The sequence below is a fragment of the Lepidochelys kempii genome, chromosome 9, assembly GCF_965140285.1.
Source record: "Lepidochelys kempii isolate rLepKem1 chromosome 9, rLepKem1.hap1, whole genome shotgun sequence".
NCBI classification, from domain to species: domain Eukaryota; kingdom Metazoa; phylum Chordata; order Testudines; family Cheloniidae; genus Lepidochelys; species Lepidochelys kempii.
This window is the reverse complement of record NC_136388.1, coordinates 18,289,385-18,315,731: the sequence shown is the minus strand read 5'-3', so window position 1 is coordinate 18,315,731 and position 26,347 is coordinate 18,289,385. Positions and strand designations below refer to the sequence as shown.

General features: G+C 39.4%; 1 protein-coding gene across 2 annotated transcripts in view; it reads left to right on the top strand.

The window, feature by feature from the left end:
• SERPINI1 (serpin family I member 1) overlaps window positions 1-16,895 on the top strand; it is an 80,353-nt gene extending 63,458 nt beyond the window's left edge. For both annotated transcript variants that reach the window (XM_073359466.2, XM_073359467.2), the window contains 4 exons: window positions 3,879-3,976; window positions 12,334-12,420; window positions 13,818-13,907; window positions 15,739-16,895. In XM_073359466.2, the coding sequence (XP_073215567.1) occupies window positions 3,879-3,976; window positions 12,334-12,420; window positions 13,818-13,907; window positions 15,739-15,815 (352 nt within the window). In that variant the 3' untranslated portion in view covers window positions 15,816-16,895. The remainder of the gene's footprint in view (window positions 1-3,878; window positions 3,977-12,333; window positions 12,421-13,817; window positions 13,908-15,738) is intronic.
• The last annotated feature ends 9,452 nt before the right edge of the window (window positions 16,896-26,347 follow it).

Here is a 26,347-nt window from a genome sequence, read left to right as displayed (position 1 = left end):
TGCACTCCCAGCAGATATCAGGGTGATTGAAGTCTCCCATGAAAAGCAGGGCGTGCAATCTAGTAACTTCTGCGAGTTGCTGGAAGAAAGCTTCGTCCACTTCATCCCCTTGGTCCAGTGGTCTATAGTAGACTCCCACCACGACATCACCCTTGTTGTTAATTAAAAATTAATTAATAAATAATAATGCAGTAATCATCATAATTGATTTAAATCTCTAGCTGTTACAGCTGCAAAGAAATCCTTGAAAATGTGAACTGAGTGTAACTGATACCATGATAAGAAAAGGAGTACTTGTGGCACCTTAGAGACTAACCAATTTATTTGAGCATGAGCTTTCATGATAAATTGGTTAGTCTCTAAGGTGCCACAAGTACTCCTTTTCTTTTTGCGAATACAGACTAACACGGCTGTTACTCTGATACCGTGATGTCTCCCTGAGTTTTCCAAGAGCCTGAAGCGTGAACAGACCCATTACTTTCAAAGGGAGTTCATTCATATGCCAATTGTGATATTTTAATTGTAAATTCACCGTTTAACAGAGCATGTAAAAAAGGAAAGAAGGCATCCTATTAAAAAGATCTACAGAATCTAGACTGAGTCAGCTGAGTCAGGTTTTCAACAACACATGGCAAAGTGAATGGGGTGTGATTAGTGTCACTTTTCTTAAAGGGCCAACTTGCTTTTCAAAAGTTCAAGAAACACTTGTAATGTTTCTCAGTCCGTATCTAGGAGTGTACAATTTTCTGATGATCAAATCTGATCATCTGATGAGATCCCTTTGCAGGCCTTCTGGTGAACTTCACCCACCCAACATTTTGCCCTGTCAGAGGTCTGAATGAGAATAGGGCCTACATTATATATACTGTCAATAACATATTTTATATAGTTCTTTAGTAATATGATAGATAAACTTTTTGAATTTTTCCCCCTCCTTCCCATCCTCCCAGCCCCATCCCCCCTTCTGCAGCATATTCAGTTTTGATGTTTAGGGATTTTTCAAAAATAACTCCCAAATCTCTTCCGAGCTTAGTATGCAAAAGTATCTTTTCATGTATCTGTTTGTGTTCTCTTTTTTTTTGTAGTTTATTATTTGTCATTTATCTGCTAAGCGTGTTATTTGCGGTCTAGTAGTCAAGAGACTTAAATCCACTTAAATCCCATTTATATCTCCTTGTAATCTTTCTGCAGTTGGAAGTTTCCATTTGCAGTAGTTGAGGTTTCTTTGCTTTTTTTTTTTTTGGGGCGGGGGGCGGGGGTTGTGTGTTTTTTTTTGTTTTGCAACCTCTAGGTTGTTTTTCAAACCCATTACCCTCACTACCATTCTACCTCACTTTAATGATTCACCAACAGTACTGAGTTTCATCAGATGTGTATAGTTATGTTTATTCTCTGTCAGAGTCTATTGCTGGTGGGAGCCTATCTAGCTGATTTGACACTGGCAGTATGAGATATTAGTTGGCACCTTTATTGTAATGCTTACTCTTTTTTTAAAAAATAGCCAATTGCTTTACATAATGCATATATAACCAACTAACCTAATACCAAATAATGTCATCCCCTGTGCGGGTGGATTAGGGGGCATGCTTGGGCTCTTAATTTTGAAATTTATCTCAATTGTAACATGGCAATAAATATTCCTCGGAACGTTCACCTCTATATAAGGTGCCCATACAAGTCCATCTGCACCATTTAAACCCCAGTTAAACCCTGCATCGAGGGCCAAGCACTTTCAGCTCTTTCTAAGAGTTCGCACTGAAGTCAGTGGAGTAACTCTCTAGATTTACACTGGCATAATTGAGAGCGGAATCTGGCCCACCGTTTGAGAGCCTTGAAGTCGGGAGGGGCTTTGAATGAATAAAGACTTGAGGATTTGGCCCTTAATGCAGGGCTAAAGTTGTTCAAAGGGCCTTGCATTGGCTAATTGCATGGGGCTTTATTCCACTCTACGTGAACTCCCAGTTCATCGCTGTGGGCAAAGTGAGTGCTGCATCCTTTCAAAGAACAGAGCTAGTTAAGGACACTTTCCCCTTCCTGAAATCATGTTGGCTGCCTTGGTTCATCTGTACACTATGCCTTTACATGTTGTTCATGAAGAGTGTGCAGTGTTCTGACAAAAGATGTCAAGCTGACAGCAGTGAAATTTGCTAGATCACCAGAGGGGACTTTCCCAACTAATGACATTGTATTAGTCACTTGCTGGTCCTCTGGTATCCTGCCAAAGCAGTGAACTCTTACGGAAGACTGTGTCTCCTGTTTTCCTCCCAAGCACCATGATCCTCCTGTAGGTTGTTTGGGCCTGGTGCTTTAATTCTTTTGCTGTCACCAATAAGGTGTAGCTGCTCCTGTACTATCCCTCATAAATCATCTTTTCATTTAGACAAATTCTTCCTTAGTAAAGAACATTAACATCTGTTTAGCTGAATTTTTGTTGATTCTCTTTGGCTTGTTTTGTCACTTTTTACCTTTACATTTTTGTTGCATAAATATGAATCATGTTTTCCATTTTCTTCTTCTGTTAGATTTTTCTTGACAATGGGAAAATCCAGCTGACCTTTTTCATTTCATTCTTCATTATCTCTAGATTTTTTTATTTTGGGGGAGGAAGGGGGGCGTTAAGCTTCCAGTTTTTGCACATGCCCTGACATTCAGTGAGATCATCTCCACACTTCATCAACTGCTTTATGCTGGGTCAGGATTCTGTGCAGCACCTCTCATTTCTCACAATGATCACATCAATAGGATCATTGCTGCTGGATGGTTGACACATGTTGCATTATACGTGGTTTGTTAATATGAAATAAGACTGTTTAATTATTTTTATTACAAGAAATGGCACAGTGGTACAATAGTTTTTCTACTGGGTCAAGAGTATACGAGAGAGATTTTACTAAGAACTGCAGTCTGAATGCAAAATAGTCTCTAGCCATATGGCTTGCTGAAGAAATTGTGTAATGAAACCCTTCTATGCTCTGTGCTTTCTCTTTGTGACCCTATAGTTGATGGCCGCATAATTGAAATGCTTTATAATTAATGTTCTGGTCATTTTACAAAGAGCCTTTATTACACGAAAATTTCCTATTACGCCTTCTCATCTATCAATAGACCTCTGTGACATTTCTAATCTAGCTAAAGGTAGCCCTTTGTCATTATTACTTTGATAAACTCCTTTACTACAGGACTTCCTAGTCTAGGACCCAATGCTGCAACATTGAAACTAATGAGAGTTTTGCCATTGACTTCATTGGAAGCAGGACCAGAATGAATTACTGAAGTGAGCTGTAGCTCACGAAAGCTTATGCTCAAATAAATTGGTTAGTCTCTAAGGTGCCACAAGTATTCCTTTTCTTGTAGCCTTCTTGGTATTCTGTGTTTTTTATTTATTTTCTTAAAATAAAAGATGAGCATCTTTATTTTCCTAATCTTTCTTTTTGCTAACATCTACCTATAAAGTTTCTGCATTCTTTTTGTATCACTCATTGTTCCATTATCTAGATTAAACTTAATCACATTCAGTTTGATATTTGCTAGCTTTCTTTTTCTCCTATCTATTTAATCTAACTACATTACTAAGTTTTTATAGGCAGGGATTTTGTGTATGCCTCATGTATGTAATGTTAGCATATTTCGGGGGCTGGTGCAGTACAAATAGTTACAGAATATTCTAGCCATGAATGTCCGTTATCAATAAATATATGTATTTATAAGCATTTCTATAGCATGCAGCACCATACTATCGTATCTGAGTACTAAATTTGCTTCTTTTTTATTTAACTTGATGTTTCAACCTCAATTAACTACAATTTACAAACATGCTAATAAAAATAAATACTACTCATACATCCTTGGATTTTGCAATTCTCTGTTATGCTCCCCAGGTTCACAGCAGAACAGGAAGTTGATCTGAAAGATGTTTTGAAGGGTCTTGGAATCACAGAAGTATTCAGCAGAAATGCTGATCTCACTGCAATGTCTGGTAAGACGCTCTTGTTTCCAGTCTTTCACAATAGAGCATAAAGTCTCAACGTTATTGAGAGAGAGAACAAAAAAGGATTGCGAAATTGGTTTTTGCCAATAATATAGTAGGTTTTTGTGACCCTGCAGCATTCTTTTAATATCTGACAGTGTGCATTTATCACTGGATTGTGAACTTTCCAAGAACAGTTTTGAGAGAGATTATTTTACAAGCTTTACCAATCTGTGGGTTTTACCTTTGCTTAAGAACCCTCTACTCCTGGTGTTATAAGTGGCAATGCTTTTGTTGCATGAGTAAAGAGAAAAAGGAACATTATGCAAAAGGTGGATGCCACTGGCATGATGAACAATATTGAGGCCTCTTATACACATGGCCTTAGTGGTTCAGTGGATTTGTTTATCTCGTAGCCTGAATTCAAACAGCAAGTGACTTGTCATCTCTTACCCCAGGGGCCATCTGTCCACAGCATAAAGCTATCGTAAGGTTAATCATCTTCTGTGTAGAAGAAGCATTGGAAAGGAAAAGTTTTTAAGATTAAGGCACATGAGCACAAATAACTACATCCGCTGCATGTCTGTTCAAGCCAGTTGTCAGCATTTCACTTTCATACCTACCAAGATCCTTTAAATTTAAAAATTCATTTCAAATAGACTCAGCAAAAAGAGCTGGGTTGGTTTTTTAAATGAATGTGAAGTCCAGGAAAGGTGTTGAGCAGACAACTGCAGGAAGTGACAGAGTGCCGTCCTTCTCTGAGGAAATTACTCCCTTACACACAACAGTAGCAGGCAGTTCTGTAGCACAAGCTCCCCCATACTCAGTCCTGACCTGACGGATGAGAGACTGATTCAATCTCCAGGCTTATTTGGTCCCTACTTTCTAGTTATCGGCTATTGCCAATTAGCTGACTATGATGGTTTAATGGAGTCTAAGGCCAGAAGGGACCATTATGATCATCTAGTCTGACCTCCTGTGTAACACAGGCCATAAAACTTCCCCAAAAATAACTTCTAGAGCATATCTCTTGGTACAATGTCCAATCTCTATTTAAAAATTGCATTGATGGAGAAACCATTGGAACAATTTACCAGTTACTCTCACCATTAAAAATTTATGCCTACTTTTCCAGTCTAAATTTGTCTAGCTTCAACTTCAGCCATTCGTTACTGTCATACCATTCTCTGCTAGATTGGAACACTCATTATTAAATATTTATTCCATGTAGGTGCTTAAAGACTAATCAAGTCACCCCTTCTCTTTGTTAAGCTTAATTGACTAAGGCCATAGCTGCAGGATGGGAGGGTGGGGGCTATATCCTGGGAACTCTGAAAAAGATTTGGGGATCAAGGTGAATAATCTGCTGAACATGAGCTCCCTGTGTGGTGCTCTGGCCAAAAGGGCTAATGCAATCCTTGGATGCATAATCAGGGGATTTCCGAGTAGGAGTACAGAGGTTATTGTACCTCTGTATTTAGCACTGTTAGGACTGCTGCTAGAATACTGTGTCCAATTCTGGTGCCCGCAATTCAAGAAGGATGTAGAAAAGTTGGAGAGGGTTCAGAGAAGAGCCCCGAGAATGAACAAAGGATTAGAAAACATGCCTTATAGTGAGACACTCAGGATATATGTTCTTTGTTCCTAGATGTATATACATTTATGTGTAGCCATATTAAAATGCATATTGTTCAATTGTGCCCAGTTTTATTAAGCAATCCAGATCTCTCCGAATCAGCAACTTTTCTTCTTTATTTACCATTCCCCCACTTTTTGTGCCATCTGCATACAAATCACTGAAACTTTGGTTTCTTCCAGGTCATTGATTTTAAAAAAAAAAAAAAAAAAAAAAAAAGCATAGGGCCAAGAACCAACCCCTGTGGGACCTCACTGGAAATAGACCCTCTTGATGATGATTCTCCATTTACAGTTATATTTTGAAACCTATCATTTAGCCAGTTTTTAAACCATTTAATGTGTGCCATGTTAGTTTTATATCATTCTAGTTTTTAATCAAAATGTCATGCAGTACCAAATCAAACACCTTTCAGAAGTCTTAAGTATATTACATCAATGCTATTATCTTTATCAACCAAATTTGTAATCTCATCAGAAAAAGATATCAAGTTAGTTTGACAGAATTTGTTTTCCAGAAATCCATGTTGATTTGCACTAATTACATTACCTTCCTTTAGTTCCTTATTTAAGTCCTATAGCAGCTGCTCCATTATTTTCCCCAGGATCGATGTCAAGCTGACAGGCCTATAATTACCCAGGTCATCTCGTTTACCCTTTTAAAAAAATTGTCACAACATTAGCTTTCTTCCAGTTTTCTTGAACTTCCCCAGTGCTCCAAGACTTATTGAAAATCAACATTAATGATCCAGTGAGCTCCTTGTTGTAATTTACATTTATATAGCTTTGTCTCCCTTGTCCCAGAACACTTCACTAGTCTTAACAAACTGATACACAATCTATACCAAACTTCAGTGTGGTGTGGACATTAGGAATTGGACTGTGGCAAGAAAACAGCCATAATTACTTTGTCACCTCTATGCTGGGCTGGATTTGAGCTGTTAAGCCATATCCAGCACCCAAACTCCAGAGCCACCCAGTGCCCACAGAAGTACTGGTTGAATTGTTCCTGCTGTGGCCTTCTGCTTGCAATCCTTATTCTACATTAGCTCTGCAGTTGTGGGGAGGTTTTGTTTTTTATATACCTTGGTTATCCTCAGGGGATCCCACTGTCCTTCCACCCAGGAAGCTGTAGCCCAGGGGTTCTCAAACTGGGGATTGCAAGATTATTACATGGGGGTTGCAAGCTGTCAGCCTCCACCCCAAAACCCCACTTCACCTCCAGCATTTACAATAGTGTTAAATATATATTTTAAAAAATTAATTTATAAAGGGGGTTGCACTCAGAGGCTTGCTGTGTGAAAGGGAGTCACCAATACAAAAGTTTGAGAACCACTTCTGCAGCCCTTCTGGGTTGCTGCTTAATCACCCAGATGGATACCTGAGTCATGGGAAGTCTCCTTTCTCTATCACCTACTACAGCGAATCAGAGCCAAGTGAAGGTTTTCAAACAACAACAGCAAAAAGTTTTAATCTGAAACTTTCACCAGAAATGTTAAGGTTTTGTTTTCCAAATGTTCCCTTTTTGCAAAGTTAGATATTTTTAAAAAAATAAATAAATAAAAATTGGTTCACTTTTCCTTCACCAGCTTTCTCTTTCTCTTCCTCCAGCCCTCTGGCCCACCCTGTCTGTCTGTCTGTCTCCATTACATAAAATGGAAAAGGGAGGGGGCAAGAAATATAAAAATGAATATACAAAAAATTATGCCTTTTTAAAAACCTGCGGAATGAATTTTCCACATTTTTCGTGAAGAATGTCTTCCATTGTTTTGACGACCTGTAGTGGAAATGCTGATCTCACAGTAATCTGTAGCTCTAACACAAGAAAAATCTTAAAATGAATGTATCAAAGATAATTTTGGAAGTTCACTTAAGGTGTTGGGTGGTGGTAGGACTGGCCCTCCCTCCCAGTCTGTCTATGATGTAGTATCCAATAGTGCAATGGAGCATGTCCCCTTATTTCACTCCATATACAACACAGAGGCATAAACATCAGTGAGCAGCTCTGCACACAGGAGTGCAACAGATGGATTGAATTTGTTTGTGTTTAATCCATGAGATTAGTTATTTGTTCAAAGATTTATATTTTGTACAATTGTCTTACAAAAGCAAGAAAGAGTTTAAGACCACACATATATCTTGCTTGGACAATTTAACTTTGCTATTTAAAGGCACAGAGGCACTATATTTATGGCCTATTACAACAATCTGTAACCCACAATAACCCCCCTTTTGTGTCCTGTGACTAGAGAAGTGTTAATGGGCAACTTCACCTTCACTGGTCTCTTAGCATATGTGTTAACTACTTATGATAAACAATCTATTCCACCGTGGATTTAATTCTGAGGCTCTGAGGGCTTGCCCATGCTTAAAATGCTATGTTTTAGACACTAGCTACAGCAAGGGGAGGGGCTCTCCTGGAGAGGCAATAGCTAGGTTGACAGAAGAATTCTTCCATCCACCTAGCACCAACAATGGGATGCAACACCACTTCTGAGGGTCCCTAGCCTCCGTTTGCCAAAAGCTGGGAATGGACAACTCACTTGATTGCCTGCTCTGTTCATTCCCTCTGAAGAACCTGGCATTGGCCACTGTCGGAAGACAGGATATTGGGCTAGATGGACTGTTGGCCTGACCCAGTATGGTCATTTTTATGTTCTTAGGACTGGTTGGCTTAACTATGCTGCTCATAGTGGGACTTTTCACAACCCTCACCAACGTAGTTAAAACAACCTAATTTTCTTGTGCACACCAGGTGTGAGACTCTTTCCCAGACCTTAAGAGCTCTGTGTAGCTCGAAAGCCAGAGTTGGTCTGCACTGGGAACTTATTTTGGCATAGCTACGTCTCGGGGTGTAAAAAATCAGCACCTCTGAGATGTAACTAAGCCGACCTAACTGCCTTAGTGTAGACAGTACTTGGTTGACCCAAGAATTCTTCCATTGGCCTAGCTATTGCCTCTCAGAGAGCTGGATCACCTATGCCGATGGGGAACCCCTCCTGTCAGCACAAGTGGTGTCTACACTGAAGCGCTACAGCAGCTAAGTTACAGTGATGCAACTCTGCCAGTGTAGCGTTTTAAGTGTAGACATAACCTTGTTTCTTTTATTACAGAAGTTGGTCCAATAAAAGATATTACCTCACCTATTTAAAGATTAAGTTGTTTATATTGGTATGTAAAGCATTAAGTACAGCAATGATTAACGTTGCTGCACTCTAATTTTTCCCACTGAATGTCCGAGGAGATGTCTAAGGACATTCATAGTTTGCCTATTTCTTAATTTAATAAAGTAATAGGGACAAACTTTTGAGAGAGCTTTTTGTAAGTTCAAAAGTTTGTCTCTCACCAACAGAAATTGGTCCAATAAATGGTAGTGCCTCACGCACCTTGTCTCTGTAATGTCCTGGGACCAACATAGCTACAACACTGCATACAGCCATCAAGCATAAGCATTCCTTAGGCATTTTTCTTACTCCAAAGGATTTCTTTTGGTAAATACATTGGTCAGCTCAAATATTTAATCAAATTGTGGAAAGATTCTCAACTAGAGTAACTGAAATTACACTAGATGGAATGGAAAATTACAGGCTAGGCCAGCCAATAGATAGAAGGGGGACTATAATAGGAGTGATATGTAAAAGAGAGACTTCTAACTATGTAGATTATTAGAAGTGTTCATCAGAATATTTCCATTATAATTGACTAACTGTTTTTGCATATAGCACTTACTGCTGAGAATTTACTTGTTCCACATGACAGAGTGGGTGTAGCCTAGAGCTGGCTCAGCACTCTGAACTTCCTAAGGGTCTCCCCATCTGCTGAATAGGGAGATAATTGATTAGTTCTGGATGATTAACCAGTCAATAATGTGATTCAGTTAGTCTGCTATGGACCATTAAATGGGCAACAGGAAAGTAAGGGGGAAAAGAGCTGGATGGAAAGGTTAAGAATCTGAGAGATGAGACTTTTCTCTCCCTGCCCCCCTCACACCGCCATCTAAGGGATATGCTCAAGCTTCGGAAAAGCCATATGGTGATAGGACATGAAACTGCATGATATGCTGTAAATAAAATGCAATGTAGTGAACTTTATGTAAGGGTGTGTGGAGACTGCTTGCAAAGAGAAATTCAGAGTGGGGGAGCACACCCCCTCCCCATGACATGCCAAAATGCTGCAGTTCATTCCTCAGAAAATTCATTTTAAGTCTGAATGCTTTCCTATGAGTGGTCGCTTTACAGGAAGACTGCCTCTGGATTAGTGGTGCAAATAAACCATTTAGACAAACTTTTTGGTAAAGTGCAAAAAGTAATAATCACATGTGAACACTTCACATATTATATTTTTGAGATCTTTCTATTAATAGCTGTTATGTCAATACCTAAATGAGTGAGAGTTCTGCTTAATCCATAAGATAAACAGATGCTTTGTGACAGATGTGCTACAAATAATACAGTGGAGGCTCTTTCTCCCTGCTTTCAAGACAACAGCAGCATTTCTGACAGGTTTCAGAGTAACAGCTGTATTCACAAAAAGAAAAGGAGTACTTGTGGCACCTTAGAGACTAACCAATTTATTTGAGCATAAGCTTTCGTGAGCTACAGCTCACTTCATCGGATGCATACTGTGGAAAGTGTAGAAGATCTTTTTATATACACACAAAGCATGAAAAAATACCTCCTCCCACCCCACTCTCCTGCTGGTAATAGCTTATCTAAAGTGATCACTCTCCTTACAATGTGTATGATAATCAAGGTGGGCCATTTCCAGCACAAATCCAGGGTTTAACTCGAACGTCTTGCGGGGGGGGGGGGGGTAGGAAAAAACAAGGGGAAATAGGTTACCTTGCATAATGACTTAGCCACTCCCAGTGTCTATTCAAGCCTAAGTTAATTGTATCCAATTTGCAAATGAATTCCAATTCAACAGTTTCTCGCTGGAGTCTGGATTTGATTAGCAGCATTTCTGAAAGCTTAGAACTGAAGCCTAAAGCTTGTACCGTTCTTAGCAGTCTCCTGTAGGTTTTACCACATATGATCCCATAGGAAATCAGTTGGGGATTTTGTTGAAGAGATGCTGAGCAGTTGAACTGTGAGATCTAGTTCAGTTCAGAGCCAACCTAGCTCATCTTGAGTTAATGAGACATATTGGAGTCATGTGATAGGCAGGGCTGTCTTTCCTCTCAGTTGTTTACATTAGCATTGGAACCATTATCTTTTGTTATGAGAGAGAGTTGACGTAAATGAAGATCAACTTCGAGAATATTCTCACAGTCTTTTCTTATGGGTGGTGATTCAGTGTGTTCAGTTAATGACTTATTTGATTGATAGGTATTGGTGTTCTAAGGGTTACGTCATGGAAGGCTTCAGAAATAGAGAAGGTTTTTGAATCGATTGACTTCTTAGTTTAAATTTTGCACGTTGATTTATTTTCCTGTTATGAATATTCTATTAATTTCCCACCTCTCAATTTTTTTCTCTTGTGTCTATGTGGATATGAGATATTTCACCATGTTTATTCCCTCCCCCCTCCCCCCCCCCCCCCCCCCCCCGGTTCCTCAGACGTTCTTGTCAACTTCTGGAAATGGCCCACCTTGATTATCACTACAAAAGGTTTTTTTTCCCCTGTCCTCCTGCTGGTAATAGCTCACCTTAAGTGATCATTCTCATTACAGTGTGTATGGTAACACCCATGGTTTCATGTTCTCTATGTGTATAAATCTCCCCACTGTATTTTCCACTGAATGCATCCAATGAAGTGAGCTGTAGCTCACGAAAGCTTATGCTCAGATAAATTTGTTAGTCTCTAAGGTGCCACAAGTACTCCTTTTCTTTTTGTGAGAGTATATATACAGTGTAGATCTAATCCAGTGTGTATTTATTTTTTCTGTAATATATTGTGTTGCTGAGGTGGGGTGGAAAATAGTTAAAGATTGTACTAACTAGGAGTGTAAAGGCCTATTGCCAGGCCCTTCTATGGTCTGATCCTACTGCCATTGAAGTCAATAGCAATGACTTCAGTAGGAGCTGGGTCAGATTCATACTGAATTGCTGGGATGGGAGTGTGAGCACACAAGAGGGAGAAAGCAAAGGCTCAGTCCCTCTCTCAGTGAACTCAGAGTCAATTACATCATTTCCATTGGTCTCACTAGGTATGAAGATGAATCCTTGGTGATCACTGGTGGTGATTCTATTGCAATACCATCTGACATTTAATTTTTAAAGTCAGGATGGAAAGAAAATATGCATGAAAAATTTGGGCCTGATTATGCAAGCTCCTTCCCAGAAGTTATATAGCATCTTTCAGCATTGGTTCAAAATGGAGAAACAAATAACTACTCTCTGCTTGGTTTCAGAGGAACAGCCGTGTGCTTGTAATGTTACATCCTTTCCTTTCCTCTCCAACTTTTGGTCTGCCTTGTCTATTTAGAGTTTAAGCTCTTCAGGGTATGGACTGTCTTTTATTCTGTGCTTATATGAAACCTAGCAATGAGGGCTCTGTCTCAGTTGGTGTTTCTAGGTGCTACTGTGATACAAATAATAGTTAAATAAAAATATAAACAAGGAAAAGGCTGTTTAAAACCAAGATGAGGGAGGAAGTCATTGCAGTTGAATTTGTTCTTTGCCTTCAGGTCTTGGAGGTGTTTTTAAAAAAAAGCTTTATTATTAAAAAAGCTTCACTTTTTACTAACCCACTTTAAAATGTCTCCTTTTTTTTTCTTCCCCTCCCCGCAGATAGCGAAGAGCTTTACCTTGCTAAAGCAATTCACAAGTCGTTTCTAGAAGTTAATGAGGAAGGTGCCGAAGCTGCTGCTGCCTCAGGTATCTGACTCTGAAAACAGGAACTCAATTATGGGTCTGGCTGTCCTATATTAATTAGTATTTTAAAAATGTCTTGGTGCGGAGCCGAAAAGCTGAGCGCAATACAGCATGAGAATGTAGTCTGGCAAGTGTCCCTCCTTCCCGGAGAGGATGCTGGAAATTGAAAATGCCAACATTTTCTTGATATGAGTGTGTCATAAAGTGTCTCAAGTGTTCAGTGGAAAATATTGCTCCTTTCTCCCATTTCCTTTCTAATGAGAGGTGGGAGGGTACGTGCTGCATTTTTGAAGATAGATTTTCTTTCTGAAACTTGAATCTTGGCAATTTGGAATGGTTGTGGTTATTTTATTTTCCCCATCTTGTGTGATTTGCTAATTGAGAAGGTCTGTGTGTTGTCTCCAAAATGGTTAGAAGTACCTCAGAGACATTGTTGTGTTTTAATAAGCACTTAAACAGGGGTGTGAGCTGGGATGCAATAGCTGGAAAAGGCTAGCTTGCCAGCAGTGATGCTTCAGGGGCCAGATGATGAAGGTGGTTGGTTGTCACAGGCAAATCTTGACTCTCCCTCTTGCAAATGAGTTACTTCATTTGCCAACTTGCTTGCATTATTATGTGATTTCTCTCCATAAGTACTTGTACTATTCTTCGAGCAAGAGAAAAGCAGCATCCTTTATAGTCAATCCCAGTGATTCTTTTGAGCTTGGCATTTCACATTCATGTGGGCAGAGATTATTGGCATGCATAGGTGTTTTTTTAACTGCCAATGCAGTCAAAGTGAAAAAGTTAATAAAACACTTGTAAATAATAAAGCCTTAGTGAAAACCTTAGAAGATTTCCAAATATAAGAAAATACCAAATGGCCAAAGTCTGCCAGTCTCCTCATCTATTTTGCCTTTAACTTTGTTGTTTACTCTATTTTAAAGAATAAAGAGCTAAATTAAAAATGGCAAGGTCAGCCCACACTCTTAACTCGTCTATTTAATAAGCAGTTAATGTGAGTACCAGGGTCAGGCTTAGAGCTCTGTCTAGCACAATAATGCATTTTCTACTGTAATGCATTTTCCTTTGAAAGGGAATGGCCTTCATTATCCAGAGGTTCTCCCTTTTTGTAAATTATAAGCTGTTTCATCATCACTGGAAATAAATTGTGCCATTGCCCATTGTTAATCCTTCTCCGAGCATACGAAGACATGTAATTACTTTGTAAGCCTGCTTCCTTTTAGATTAGAAGTGTCATGCTATTTGTTGGTGACAGTGCAGTCATGTAGGCTTTAATTCCTATTCAGGGGCTTTACAAATATCACGTGTGAAGAAGTTAACATGCTGTATAGAGGGAGAGTATGGGGAAGATAAAGCAATACCTGACATGCTGCTTGTGTGTGTTCTCTCCCCATTAGGAATGATTGCCATTAGTCGAATGGCTGTGCTGTACCCCCAGGTTATAGTCGATCATCCATTTTTCTTTCTGGTCAGAAACAGGAGAACAGGTAAGTGTATGCAGTTTCCGAGCTGCTTTCTCATTGTTTACAGTGAATCCCCATCAGACCCATGCGGCAGAGGCGCTCTGTTTTGGATCAATAAACTGGTCTCAGAGAGTAATTTTTTCTTTACTTTCTGCTCTGCAATGCTTTGTGTTGAGGGATTTTAACTAATCTCTCATAACACACATTCCTTTAACACTCCTCCCAACCCCAACCTCACACAGGAATAGCCTGAAAAATATTATTGCCCTTTTTTGGTAAGGGATCGTTGGAAAAATTCACCAATAAACTTACTGAGGGCTGAGGCAAAATTGTCATTGTAATCCTAAACAATAGCTCTATGTTTGACTTCATCAGGGGACACAGTCCTGAATCCCCTTGTGCAGTCAGCATTCTTTGAACATACCCTCTGACTTCAGTAAGAGCTTCACTTTAGTAAGTCCAGCAGAATTTGCCCCAATACTAAGTGATTTCCAGAAAGGACAGATATTGCAGTTATGAATAATTCTCAGGTTCCATTGGTATATATTCTGTGGCAGGCAATGATGAGAACAGTACTTGCTGGCAATACAGCCTCTGATGAAGCAATGTTTTGGTTTGATATTTATAATTTATTCTTGGTAATGTTGTGGATGTGACTGGATAACAAACAGCATGTTACTATGTGGCCACACAGGAGCTGGAGCTGTCTGTTATGACATCTCGCCTAGTCTGGAGCAAAATTCAGTCGCTGCAGGTCACAAGGGTTTTCGTGCATTGGAGATCAGTCTGGCCCAGCATGTGCAAGATCTGCTTTCTTATTATTAAACATTCATATTGCAGTACTGCCTAGAGTTGGGGGCCCATTGTGCTAGGTGCTGTACAAACATTAAAAGCCTTTGTCTCAAACCTTGCATATGGTGAGCTAGGTGTGTCCAAGACGCCCTACCAATGTACTGTCCAAGCGGATTTAAGCTACAGTGAATTACAGTGAATCACATTACTTCTGAATGAGGACATCCACACAGGGTTTAATACACGGTAACTTATGTCCATTTACTGAGTGTCCCCTTAGAGACCCTTCCAGAGAGATGGGGAAGGGGAATCTGATGGGCGTCACAGAAGGCTACAAAACCCTCAATCTGATAGTGTGTAGTGAGCAATTTATGCACTGTGCTATATGTGGGGACTGAATGACTGAGGACAGTAGTACTTGTATATACAACTTTTTGCCTCTTTGTATCCTTCAAATGAGAAACAAGTCCAGTAAAAGACCAAAGTTTCATTCTTTTTGGAGTCATTGGGAGCCTTGCCAGGGAATTCAATGGTAGCAGAAACATGAAATTATCATGAAAGTTGCCTGTGGGCAGGTGTCCACATTTCAGTTGATCCTTCTTGAGATCCTCCACCTAGAAGACAAGGACTGAATGGATGTGGACACTGAACTACCCATTGACATCAGTGATGGTCCCTCTAAAGCCGAATGAAGTCAATATGCATCTTTCTATTGATTTCAGGGGCTTTGGAGCAAGCCTCTGGAGTGTTGAGGTGCATTGTCAGGGCAGTGGAGAAGTTTTCACTGCTTCTGTCTGCGCTGTACCTGTTCTGAGTACAAACAGAGGAACTCATTCTCCAAGGCTATCAATCCATCACCTCTCATGGATACTAAACTCAGACGTGTGCGTGTGTACGTACGTACATGCATGTGCGCACACAATTTATAAACATTGTGCCCTATAAAATCTGTATCCTTATCAGATGATGAATAAATCACAAATAACTTCAAACAATGGAGAGTGGTTTAGAAGTGTATGTCCTTCTTTGTGGTTCTGATTTGTGTGTTCTCTCATTGGTTCAGGTACTATCTTGTTCATGGGAAGAGTCATGCACCCAGAAGCAATGAATACAAGTGGCCATGACTTTGAAGAACTTTAATAATGCCACACACTAAAAAGGAGGGAAATAAGCACACTGAGTTTATAATTGATATATTTAAGGTTTGCTGTGTTTTACAATGTACCTTAAGACACTGTTGAAATACTTCCATATTTAACGTGGTTTAAATTACAAGCCAAGTTTATGGAGGAAAGCTTTCAGTATTAAAATAATGGTTCTGTTGCTGTCATTGTGATTGCTGTGTCAGTCTTTAAAATAAAATTGTATACATGTCAACAGCTGTGTTTCTTATTTTAGTGAATTGTACTGCAAAAGTTTAATTCGTAAGTACTATATTTGTTACACCTCAAAGCTATCATGATCAGTAAGACTGGACTAGAATGTCTACAGTTTTTTAAATATTACCAGTGGCAAAACTTGATAAATTATTCATCTGGTTTTATTAATTATTTGAAAAATGTAGTCTCTCTTGAAATATTTGCAAGCAGATTGTAATGTCTTGTAATTCATTCATTATTTGAATGCTCTTATGCAAATCTTTTTAACTCTCTGGATTGATTGTGAACTGTTCTGAAAGTAAGTATTTAGTATTCACTGTGCTGGTTCGTTGTGATGGTTCAGATAAGACTTGTGGGGTGAAATCCTGCCCTCTTCGATGTCGGTGTAAAACACCCACTGACTTCAGTGGGGCTAGGAGTTCGTGCGTGGTGACATATAATCTGTTGGATAACTGTGGTAGCCCTTCTTCTGTTAAGACTCCCACATGTGAATCTAAAATGCTGTTTTTATGAATACTCCTGCATGTGACTTTAAAAATTCACTTTCCGTGAATGCTGATGCCAGTAAAACTCAAATTGCATGAATGTTTGTGAATAGTGAGCACAGAGCATGACTGAACTGAAATCATTTACATCGTCACATAAATATTTGTGGATATTTTCCCGCCTCGCTCCTCCCCCACCCCAATGTTTGCCTGGCTCTACTCACTAATTCTATCTCCACAGCTCTCTCACAGTAGTGAGCAACAAGAGCATGTCTACAAAAAAGGCTCTTTCAGATAATCCTAAAATGTGTGAAAATGATGTTCAGTTTGTGAAATAAATGACTAATGAAATCTAATCCTCTTTCTTCCTAAACTTCTTACTGAGAACAAAGTGCCAGATGGAACATAATGATACATGCCACACTCTAAATATGAGGTGGGATAATAAATGCCACACCCACTCACAGGAAGGAAGAGAAAGTACCCGCCAGTGCCAGACGCTGACATATAATTATCACTTCCCACATTTGTGTAAAATATAAAATGAACTGTAATTCCTAACAAAGGTGAAAAGGAAAAAGAAAGAAGGTGGTAGGGCTGGAATCAAGTCTATGGCAGAAAATAGAGTCTGCGGGTAAGAGGCAATGTGGTTCCTTCTTCCAGTCAATAGGAATTTTGCCTTTGAATTCCGTGGGAGCAAGCTGAGGCCTAATTTTTGAAAAAGGTATTGGCTGAGCTTTAGGTGGAATTATTCACATAATTTCCTGGTATGTTTTCAGTTTAAACCAAGCCCTCGCAGGCACTTCTTACATGCTGTACAAGGGAAAGAACGTCCAAAACTTGGCACTTCGTTGTTCGTGGGATACTCTCTCATGCTCCCAGGCTCAAAGCTTGAGCCTAGTGCTCAGGCCAAAGAGCTTGATGAGTGCTGGGAAGAAGCATTGAGAGGAACGAAAGGAAACTTAACTGAGCACGCACCTCCCAAGCCATACTGCAGGATGACGCTCTCCATGGAGGCTAGTTACAAATGCCTCATGGAAACTGGGCAGGAGGATCCACTGAGTGGCTGATACGCCCCCCCCACCCCACCCCCTCAGGCAGGCTGAGCCATTTGAGCAACTATCTAGCAGCACCTTCTGCCGTGGAACTACCCCAGTACTGCTACAAATTGGCCTCACAAAATTTCTTTATGTATTGTGTTCTGGACTCTGAGTAAGAATTTACAACCTCAATATCGCCTCCACAGAGAATCCTATTTCCTAATCAGCCCCCAAATTAACTCAAATTGGAATTTATATTTCGATAGAGTCCAAGGCCAGAAGAGACCATGGTGATCATTGAGTCTGACTTCCTGTATACTTTGTTTCCTTGGTCCTGCTTTAGCACAGGGGGCTGGACTTGTTGACTTCTCACGGTCCCCTCCACCTTATATTTCTGTGATTCTATGATAACACAGGCCATAGAACTTCATGCAATAGTTCGTAGAATTTTCCCTTTGGAAAAACATCCAAGCTTGATTTTAAAATTGCCAGTGATGGAGAATCCACCATAACTCTTGGTAAATTGTTCCAATGGTTCATTACCCTCACTGTTAAAAATGTGTGCCTTGTTTCCAACCTGACTTCTATACCTTGTATTGTGTTAAACCTTTCTTCGCTAGATTGAAGAGCCCATTGTCACATATGTTTCCCCATGTAGGTACTCGTAAACTGAGCTCAAGTCACCCCTTAGCCTTCTCTTTGTTAAGTTAAATAGATACTCAAGGAGCTCAATCAGTATAGGGCATGTTTTTCTAATCTTGTAATCATTCTTATGCCTGTTCTCTGAACTCTCCCATTATCAACATCCTTCTTGAATTGGGGACATCAGAACTGGACACACTGTTCCAGCAGTGATCACACCAGTGTCAAATACAGAGGTGAAAATGACCACCTACTCAGTATTCCCATTTATGCATCCAAGGATCGCATTAGCCCCTTTGGCCAGAGCATTGCATTGGAAAGTTATGTTCAGCTGATGATCCACCATAACCCCCCAATCCTTTTCAAAGTAACTGCTTCCCAGAATAGAGTCCACTTTCCTGTAAGCATGGCCTACTTTCTTTGTTCCTAACTGTATAAATTTTAAATTTAGCCATACTAAAATGTATATTGTTTGCTTGCACCTATCTTAACAAACGATCCAGAACCCTTTGTTTCCGAGACCTGTCCCACCTATTATTTACCACTCCCCCAATTCTTGTCATGGGCAAACTTTTATCAGTGATTTTATGTTTTCTTCCAAGTCATTGATAAAAATGTTAAATAAGATGGAGCCAAGAACTGGTTCCTGCAGAACCCCACTAGAAACATAACTGCTTGATCATGGTTCCCCATTTACAGTTACATTTTGAGACCTATCAGTTAGTGAGCTTTTAATTCATTTAATGTGCACCCTGTTAACGTTATATCATTCTAGTTTTTTAATCAAAATAGCATGCGGTACCAAGTCAAATGCTTTACAAAAGTCCAGGTATATTGTATCAGCACTGTTAGCTTTATCAACCAAACTTGTAATCACATCAAAAAAAGATGTCATTAGTTTTGGCAGGATCTATTTTCCATGAACCCAGGCTGATGGGCTCTGATTATATTACCCTCAGTGCAAGTTACCTGGACCTGTTGATTTTAAAGTGTTTAAATGTACTAGCTGCTGTTAACATCCTCCTGAGATACCAGTGAAATGGAATGTATGCTCATATAACATGACATCATTTTTCCCCTAATACATAACTGAAATATTTATTGAAAACTTGTGCATTTTCTGCATTACTATTGATAATTCTACCATTTCCATCTAGTACGACCAATATCATTACTAGGATTCTTTCTGTTTCTAATATAGTTAAAATGTCCTTATTGTCCTTCATTCTGCTGGTCATAGATTTCTTCTTGTGTCCCTTTGTGTCCCTTATCAATTTTCTACAATTCATAGCTTCTGATTTATATTCATTACTATCTAGTTCTGTTTCTTCCATTTGTTATATATTATTGCCTTCACTGCCTTCGTTTTCCTTCTAAACCAGGTTATTTTTTAACCAATATGACTTTCTTCCATGAACTGTGCTATTGTGGCTTTTTCGCTATCTAATAAAGTGTTAAACAACTTAGTCATTCACATTTTTCTGACTAATTCCTTCCTTCCTGATGATTTGGCTCATAATTTGTTTTCAGCTTTGTGAAATTGGCCCTTTTAAAGAACCAAGTATATATATTATTGGTCTGGACTTTATACTGTTTACACATTATAAATGTGATCAAATCTTGATCACTTGTACCTAAGCTACCATAAATTTTTAGTTCGATTATCAGTTCCTCTTAATCTGTCAAGATGAGTTCTAGTATAGAACTTCCCCATGTTGGATGCAACACTTTTTTGAGTTAGTAAATTTTCATCTATAATATTTAGAAATTCCAAGGATATTTTAGAACTGGCTCCATGAGACCTCCAGCATATGTCACTCAGATTGAAGTCCCCCATGATCATGCAGCTTTTTTCCCTACACATTATAGATAAGTGCATAAGGAGCCAATCCTCCTTTTCCCGAGTGTGATTTGGTCTGTAGCAACATCAGCTAATATTCCATCTTGTGCTTTATCTGTTAGGACGTTGATTCATAAGCATTCAAGATAATTTTCTTCATTTTATGCTTATGTGTTTTTCGTATATCAAAACAATAAGATAATTGTACTTTTGTTGGTGAATCAGACGAGACTTCTTTAAAAACGGAACTTTCCAAGTTAATGGCCAAATCCAGCTCTGGTGTAAGTAGAAGCAACTCCAGTGACATCCGTAGAGTTGGCCAATATCTGAGTTTTACCCAAGATGTACAGCCTCTGTCATTTTCAGGGAAGTACTTTTCATTGTTTCTAGAATTGTTATAATACGTGTTTAAACATGCTTCAGATGTGCTAAGTAATTATGATCTTTTTGTCATTAAACCTGTGGGAGACAAGAAAATGGCTAATAGTTTATATATCAAAGGCTCTGGTTAAAAATATCTTCAAGTGCCAAACATGCAATCAAAAAGTCTGAAATACCTTTTTTCCATTCAATACATACATCAAGTGCAAACATCTCGAGAAACCTAACAATCAAATATCAGTCTAAATGTTTGCATTATGAGCGAATAAGAAAACACTTTAGTAATTTGTAAAGTGCTTTGAGAATGTAATCTATTAGATGTTCTTAGTAATATTGCTTTTAGATTGTAATATTGCTGGCTCTTTCACGCTGCATTTCTATATGTTGTAGTCAATCTTGTTGACATCACCATAAAATCTGCAGCCAAGTTCAGGGATATTGATGAGAGCATTAATCTTCTTAATTTGTTTGCATTATGTTAACATGCTACTTATGATGTTATAATGTTAATAATGGACCAAATGTCCTCGCAAAAGCCCCACCAAAGCTGCTCTCTAGGGCTTAGGTTCCAGATCTAAAAGATGCAGCAAGGAGTAAGACTGGGAGAATGCCTGCTTTCCATATTATCCCCACTTCATTTTGGAAAGCAAGCCTGTGCATGTTAATGCTGACTGTTTCAGCTGTAACTTGCCTAGGGTCCTCCTCTGTAGTATGAATAACTCCCATAAGGGAAGGGCACCAGGAGTAGCCCTTTATCGCAGTCATGGAGACAAGGCTACTGGGTACCGTACTCAAGGTGTCTTGTGCTTGTGGTAGAGCCTCTGAAATCTAGGTCAACCTTGGGTGATCTGCAGGTCTGAGGGACCTGATTCTTGCCCCTCGTGAGGGAATGAGGCAGAAATTAACTTTCCTAGCCATTATATGAGAATAGCGGACTGTGGAAGCCTATTCCTGATATGAACAGCAGTGCACAGAAAAGAAGAGCAAACATCCCATGCATAAGAACAGCCATATTGAGTCAGACCAATGGTCCATCTAGCCCAGTATCGCATCTCCTGATAGGGGCTAGTGCCAGATGCTTCCGAGGGAATGGCCACAACAGGGAAATTGAGTGATCGATCCCCTATCTTCCAGTCCCAGCTTCTGGCAGTCAGAGGCTTCTGGACCAAGAATAGGAGGTGGGTGCTTTGGTACACAGGCTGCTTTGCCAGAGCTGAAATAGTTGTTCCATGTTTCTTGAAAATACAAGAGTTTATTACTAGCTGTGTTGCTGAAAACCAAATTAATAAAGTTGTTATTCACAAGTGTTGGGCTATAGAACACAAGCTATCACTCAGCAAGAGGATCTCTAGGATAGCATTTTTTTTTAGATAATACAAACATGCTGGATATTATTGCCAAGATGTTGGGAGATGTGTGTATATATATAATTGAATTCAATGCTATCTGCTGTTGGCTTTGGCACACTTTCAGCATTTTCTTTTCATTCCTTTCCTTTTGAGAAAGTGTCATTTTTCTTCAACCCCAGGGAGCTGAGGAAATAGCTAGTAACTTGGGGATTGAATCTCGCCTATGAACATAGATCTATCATCGTGTGGAAGCACACTTTCTAGTTTATGCTGAAGTGTTGGGGACAGTACTGGGCCATTGTATGGTATAGTATAGTTACTACAATTCTGCTGTGAGGGCGTGCTAACAAATGGATGGAGTCCGCAGTGAGACTCACCGGCCCTCAGACATGCGTATGTGGGGGACACAATAGCCCATAGTCAGAACTGCTGTTGTACCTTACAGTGTGGTTAGCACATGAAGCTGCTGCAGGTTCAGGATGAGACTTCAGTTTCCCAGGCTTCCCACCCCCCAACCAATATGTGGCTGAGAGCACAGCCTGGAGCATTTATTTCATAACTTTCACCCTAGCAAATAAGGAAAGAAGCCTATACGATAATGACTCATAAAAAACCAATGGTCAGGTTCTGCCTGACTGCATTCGCTCTTTGGGTGATCAGCTTATTTACGCATTCTCAGAGCTCACAGTGCGTGAAAGCATCTATTGTGTGTGAAAACATCCTCTGGTGGGGAAAAATCGCTGACACATTTTAGAGGACTCCAGCATTTTTCAAACTTAAAATGGGAATAAACAATTTGAAAGAAAGCAAACTTTAAGCTCTCTCTCTCTCTCTCTCTGCCCCCATTCAGTCAAATCTGTGGTCTTCAAAATGTAACAGACTATGTGAATTTTTATAATGGTACTGCATTAACTGAAGAGCCACCTGTCTTCAGCAAGGCCAAGAATTCCCCCGGGATGCTAGTCCTTGGTTCGAACCACCTATGAATGTTTCTTTCCAACAGTAAAATTGTTACAGCAATCTTAGAAGTGATGGTGGTTGTTAATATTTGCATCAAAAACCAAAAACAGCCACTCAACCTGAATTCTGAGCCATTTTGCATTGTCAGTCAGCCAAAGAGGGCAACATTTTATTACTCTCTTTATTTGTGTCCCTAGAATAACATGTATTCTCTGCACCAGAAAGTTTGCAGTCTAGTACCCCAGTCCTGTGGTAAACCCCAAGGGGAGGCCAGGGTGTGTCTGTGCAGAATAACATCACAGGATCAGCACCTATGACAGATCACTCGAACTCCTCCAACACTATGTGACAGTGGTTGAGGAAAGGAAGTGTGTGCACTATTGGTGAGGAGAAGGAAGAATTCCTGGAAGAAGTGGGATTTAACAAGAGATGTATCTATTTGCTTCAGTTTTCTAGGCTGGACATTTGGTTGACATTTTACCTGATTGAGGTAATAGGCTGTTAGTCAATTATAATAGAAAAGTATCTCCTACAGCCAGCTGAAAGATGCTAAAGGAGCTATAAACCTTTGAGAGAGACAAGAACAGAAAAAAAGTCTCCCCCTTGTGTGAACAGAAAGTAACTCTGATTCAGAGTAAAGATACGCCAATATACAGAGAATATGTAGAAGGATTAGAGGTAGCACATTCATTCCATTTTTCTGTATGAACTGTAGAGAGAGGCATGAGCAGAGCACTAGGGAGCCTTTAACCTCTGAATCCTAATCCTGGCTTTGATACCGAATTCACGCTTGAGAGCTGATTTTGGCTCCCTATATGTAAAATGGGGATAATAATACGCAGTGGAATGTAAGTTGGAGATAAGTGCTATGTAAGTGCTAGGTACCATTAACTTCCAACACTAGGAAATGGATCCCCTGTCTCTTGATTTTACTGCAATATAGTATATTTAATTTGCTTTAATAAGTCTGGGATTTCTGTGAAACACCTAAATGAAGACCTTATATTTGCATTGAAGAAGTTCTGAGAGTTATAATAAAAGGCCAATAGAATGGGTGAAATCCTGATTCCACCAAAATCAACACACACAAAACTCCTGTTGGTTTCAATGGAGCCAGAATGGACCAAATCCCGGTCTTATGGCAGCCAATGGGAACTCTGCCAATGATTTTAATGGAGTAGGATCTATCCCAATATTTCCACTTGGTGTAGCGACACTCTGGTTTTACTGTAGGGAAGCCATTAAAATCAACTGGAGTAGTTTTACAACTACTATATGAAACGTTGTTCTGACCTGTGCTCTCCATAAGGTGTAGCACTCCTGGAGCATTCAATAACTACAGTCTTTCATCAGAGCAAATGGAAAGTTTAGCAGTAAAGAGAAGACAAAACATGTAAACTATGTAAAGAACAATGATCGTGGATGCCATGGTGATGTCCCAGGAGATCTCAGGGGCCCAGCATGGTCACTGGAAAAACCTCTGAACCAGGAAATCTTTTCTGTAGCCATGGCTTGAAAAGGAACGTGAAAAGCTGCAAAAGGCAACAAATATTAATAAATCTGAGCATGGCTTTTATTTATGTTGGTAAGGCTAATGCTTACAGGAGGTGGCTAGCCTAGAGACTGACAGTATTCAAGATTAGAGAAAATCTAGTTCATATACTTTTTTCTACAATTTTATCAGATTTTTTTCCAGAAAATATTTTTCAATCAGACAGGCTTATTAAGTCATAGAAGAGCTTCGGTAAATCAAACTGGTGTCAGTATATTTCCTCTGGTAGAAGGCTATAGTTTACATTCTGCATCTGTAGGAAGATGGACTACAAGATAAAATAAACTGTTCCATATTTTACTCTGATCCCAGGATTGTATCAGCCATAACAGACAACAACAATAACTCAACAGATTTTTCACATTTGTATCAAATCAATGAGCTGTAATGTCATCCACAACAGAACATTGAAATTCTGAACACTAAGTGAATGTTAATCTCCTACAAAAGGACTGAATTATAGAAATGCCTGATTAATATTTAAGAAGAAAATGTGGATATTAGAAATAAAAGCTATTGGTGTTTCCCTAGGACTTTAGGGGGGACTGGCTAACACCGAGTGCTTTTGAAAATCCTACCCTTAAAATACACCAGCAGTACAAAACAAGTTTTATTCTAGCAAACGACACTTATTCTAAAACGTTAGTGATATTAACGTAAATTGTAGCGTTAGGGACAATTACATGAGTATTTCTTTAAGAAGAGAGTTTGTCATGTTCAAATATTTCATTTTGTTATTAAAGGGCCAGTTTTTTAACGGAATTTAATCATGGAAAGATGGAGATAGGCACCTAATGGGATTTTCAAAAGGGCCTAGTGTCCAGATCCTCACATATTTAGGTACCTAGCTCCCACTGAAACCCGCCTCTTAACTTGCAGTGAAATCAATGTAAATTAGGTGTTTTTGAAAATCCCACCAGGTGCCTATCTGCATCCTGAGACACCTAGCTACCATTTTAAAATATGACCCAAAGTTTCCATTGGTCATGAAGCACCTTTAAATTGGTGTAGATAAGGAGGCCCCAATCCTGTACAGTCTTGTGCTTAAATGTATGCATTGACAGTAGGCCAAACAGGACTACAATCATAGGACTGGAAGGGAGCTCAAGAGGTCATCTAGTCCAGTCCCCTGCACTCATGGCAGGACTAAGTATTATCTAGACCATCCCTCATAGGTGTGTCTAACCTGCTTTTTGAAATCTCCAATGATGGAGATTCCACAATCTCCCTAGGAAATGTATTCCACTGCTTAACTACACTGACAGTTGAGAAATTTTTCCTAATGTCCAACCTAAACTATCTTTGCTGCAATTGAAGCCCATTGCTTCTTGTCCTACCCTCAGAGGTTAAGGAGAACAGTTTTTCTCCTTCCTCCTTGTAACAATCTTTTATGTACTTAAACTGTTATATCCCCTCTCAGCCTTCTCTTCTCCAGACTAAACAAACCTATTTTTTCAATCTTCCCTCATAGGGCATGTTTTCTAGACCTTTAGTCATTTTTGTTGCTCTTCTCTGGACTTTCTCCAGTTTGTCCACATCTGTCCTGTCATGTGGTGCTCGCAACTGGACACAATATTCCAGCTGAGTCCTAATCAGCGCAGAGTAGAATGGAAGAATTACTTCTTGTGTCTTGCTTACAACGCTAATACAGCCCAGAATGAGATTTGTTTTTTTTGAAACAGTGTTACACTGCTGACCCATATTTAGCTTGTGGTCCACTATGACCCCCAGATCCCTTTCCACAGCACTCCTTCCTAGGTAATCATTTCCCATTTTGTATGTGTACAACTGATTGTTCCTTCCTAAGTGGGGTACTTTGCATTTGTCCTTATTGAATTTCATCCTATTTACTTCAGACCATTTTGAATTTTAATCCTATGAGTTTCTTGGACCTGATTCACTACTGGATTTACTCCAATTTTACAGGAGATACGTGGGTGTAAAACTGGAATAGTGCAGGGATGAATCAAGCCCATGGTATTAAAACCAGCCTTCAGAAGTCTTAAAATCAGATTAGGTGTCAAAAACAGAAGTCAGAGTAACA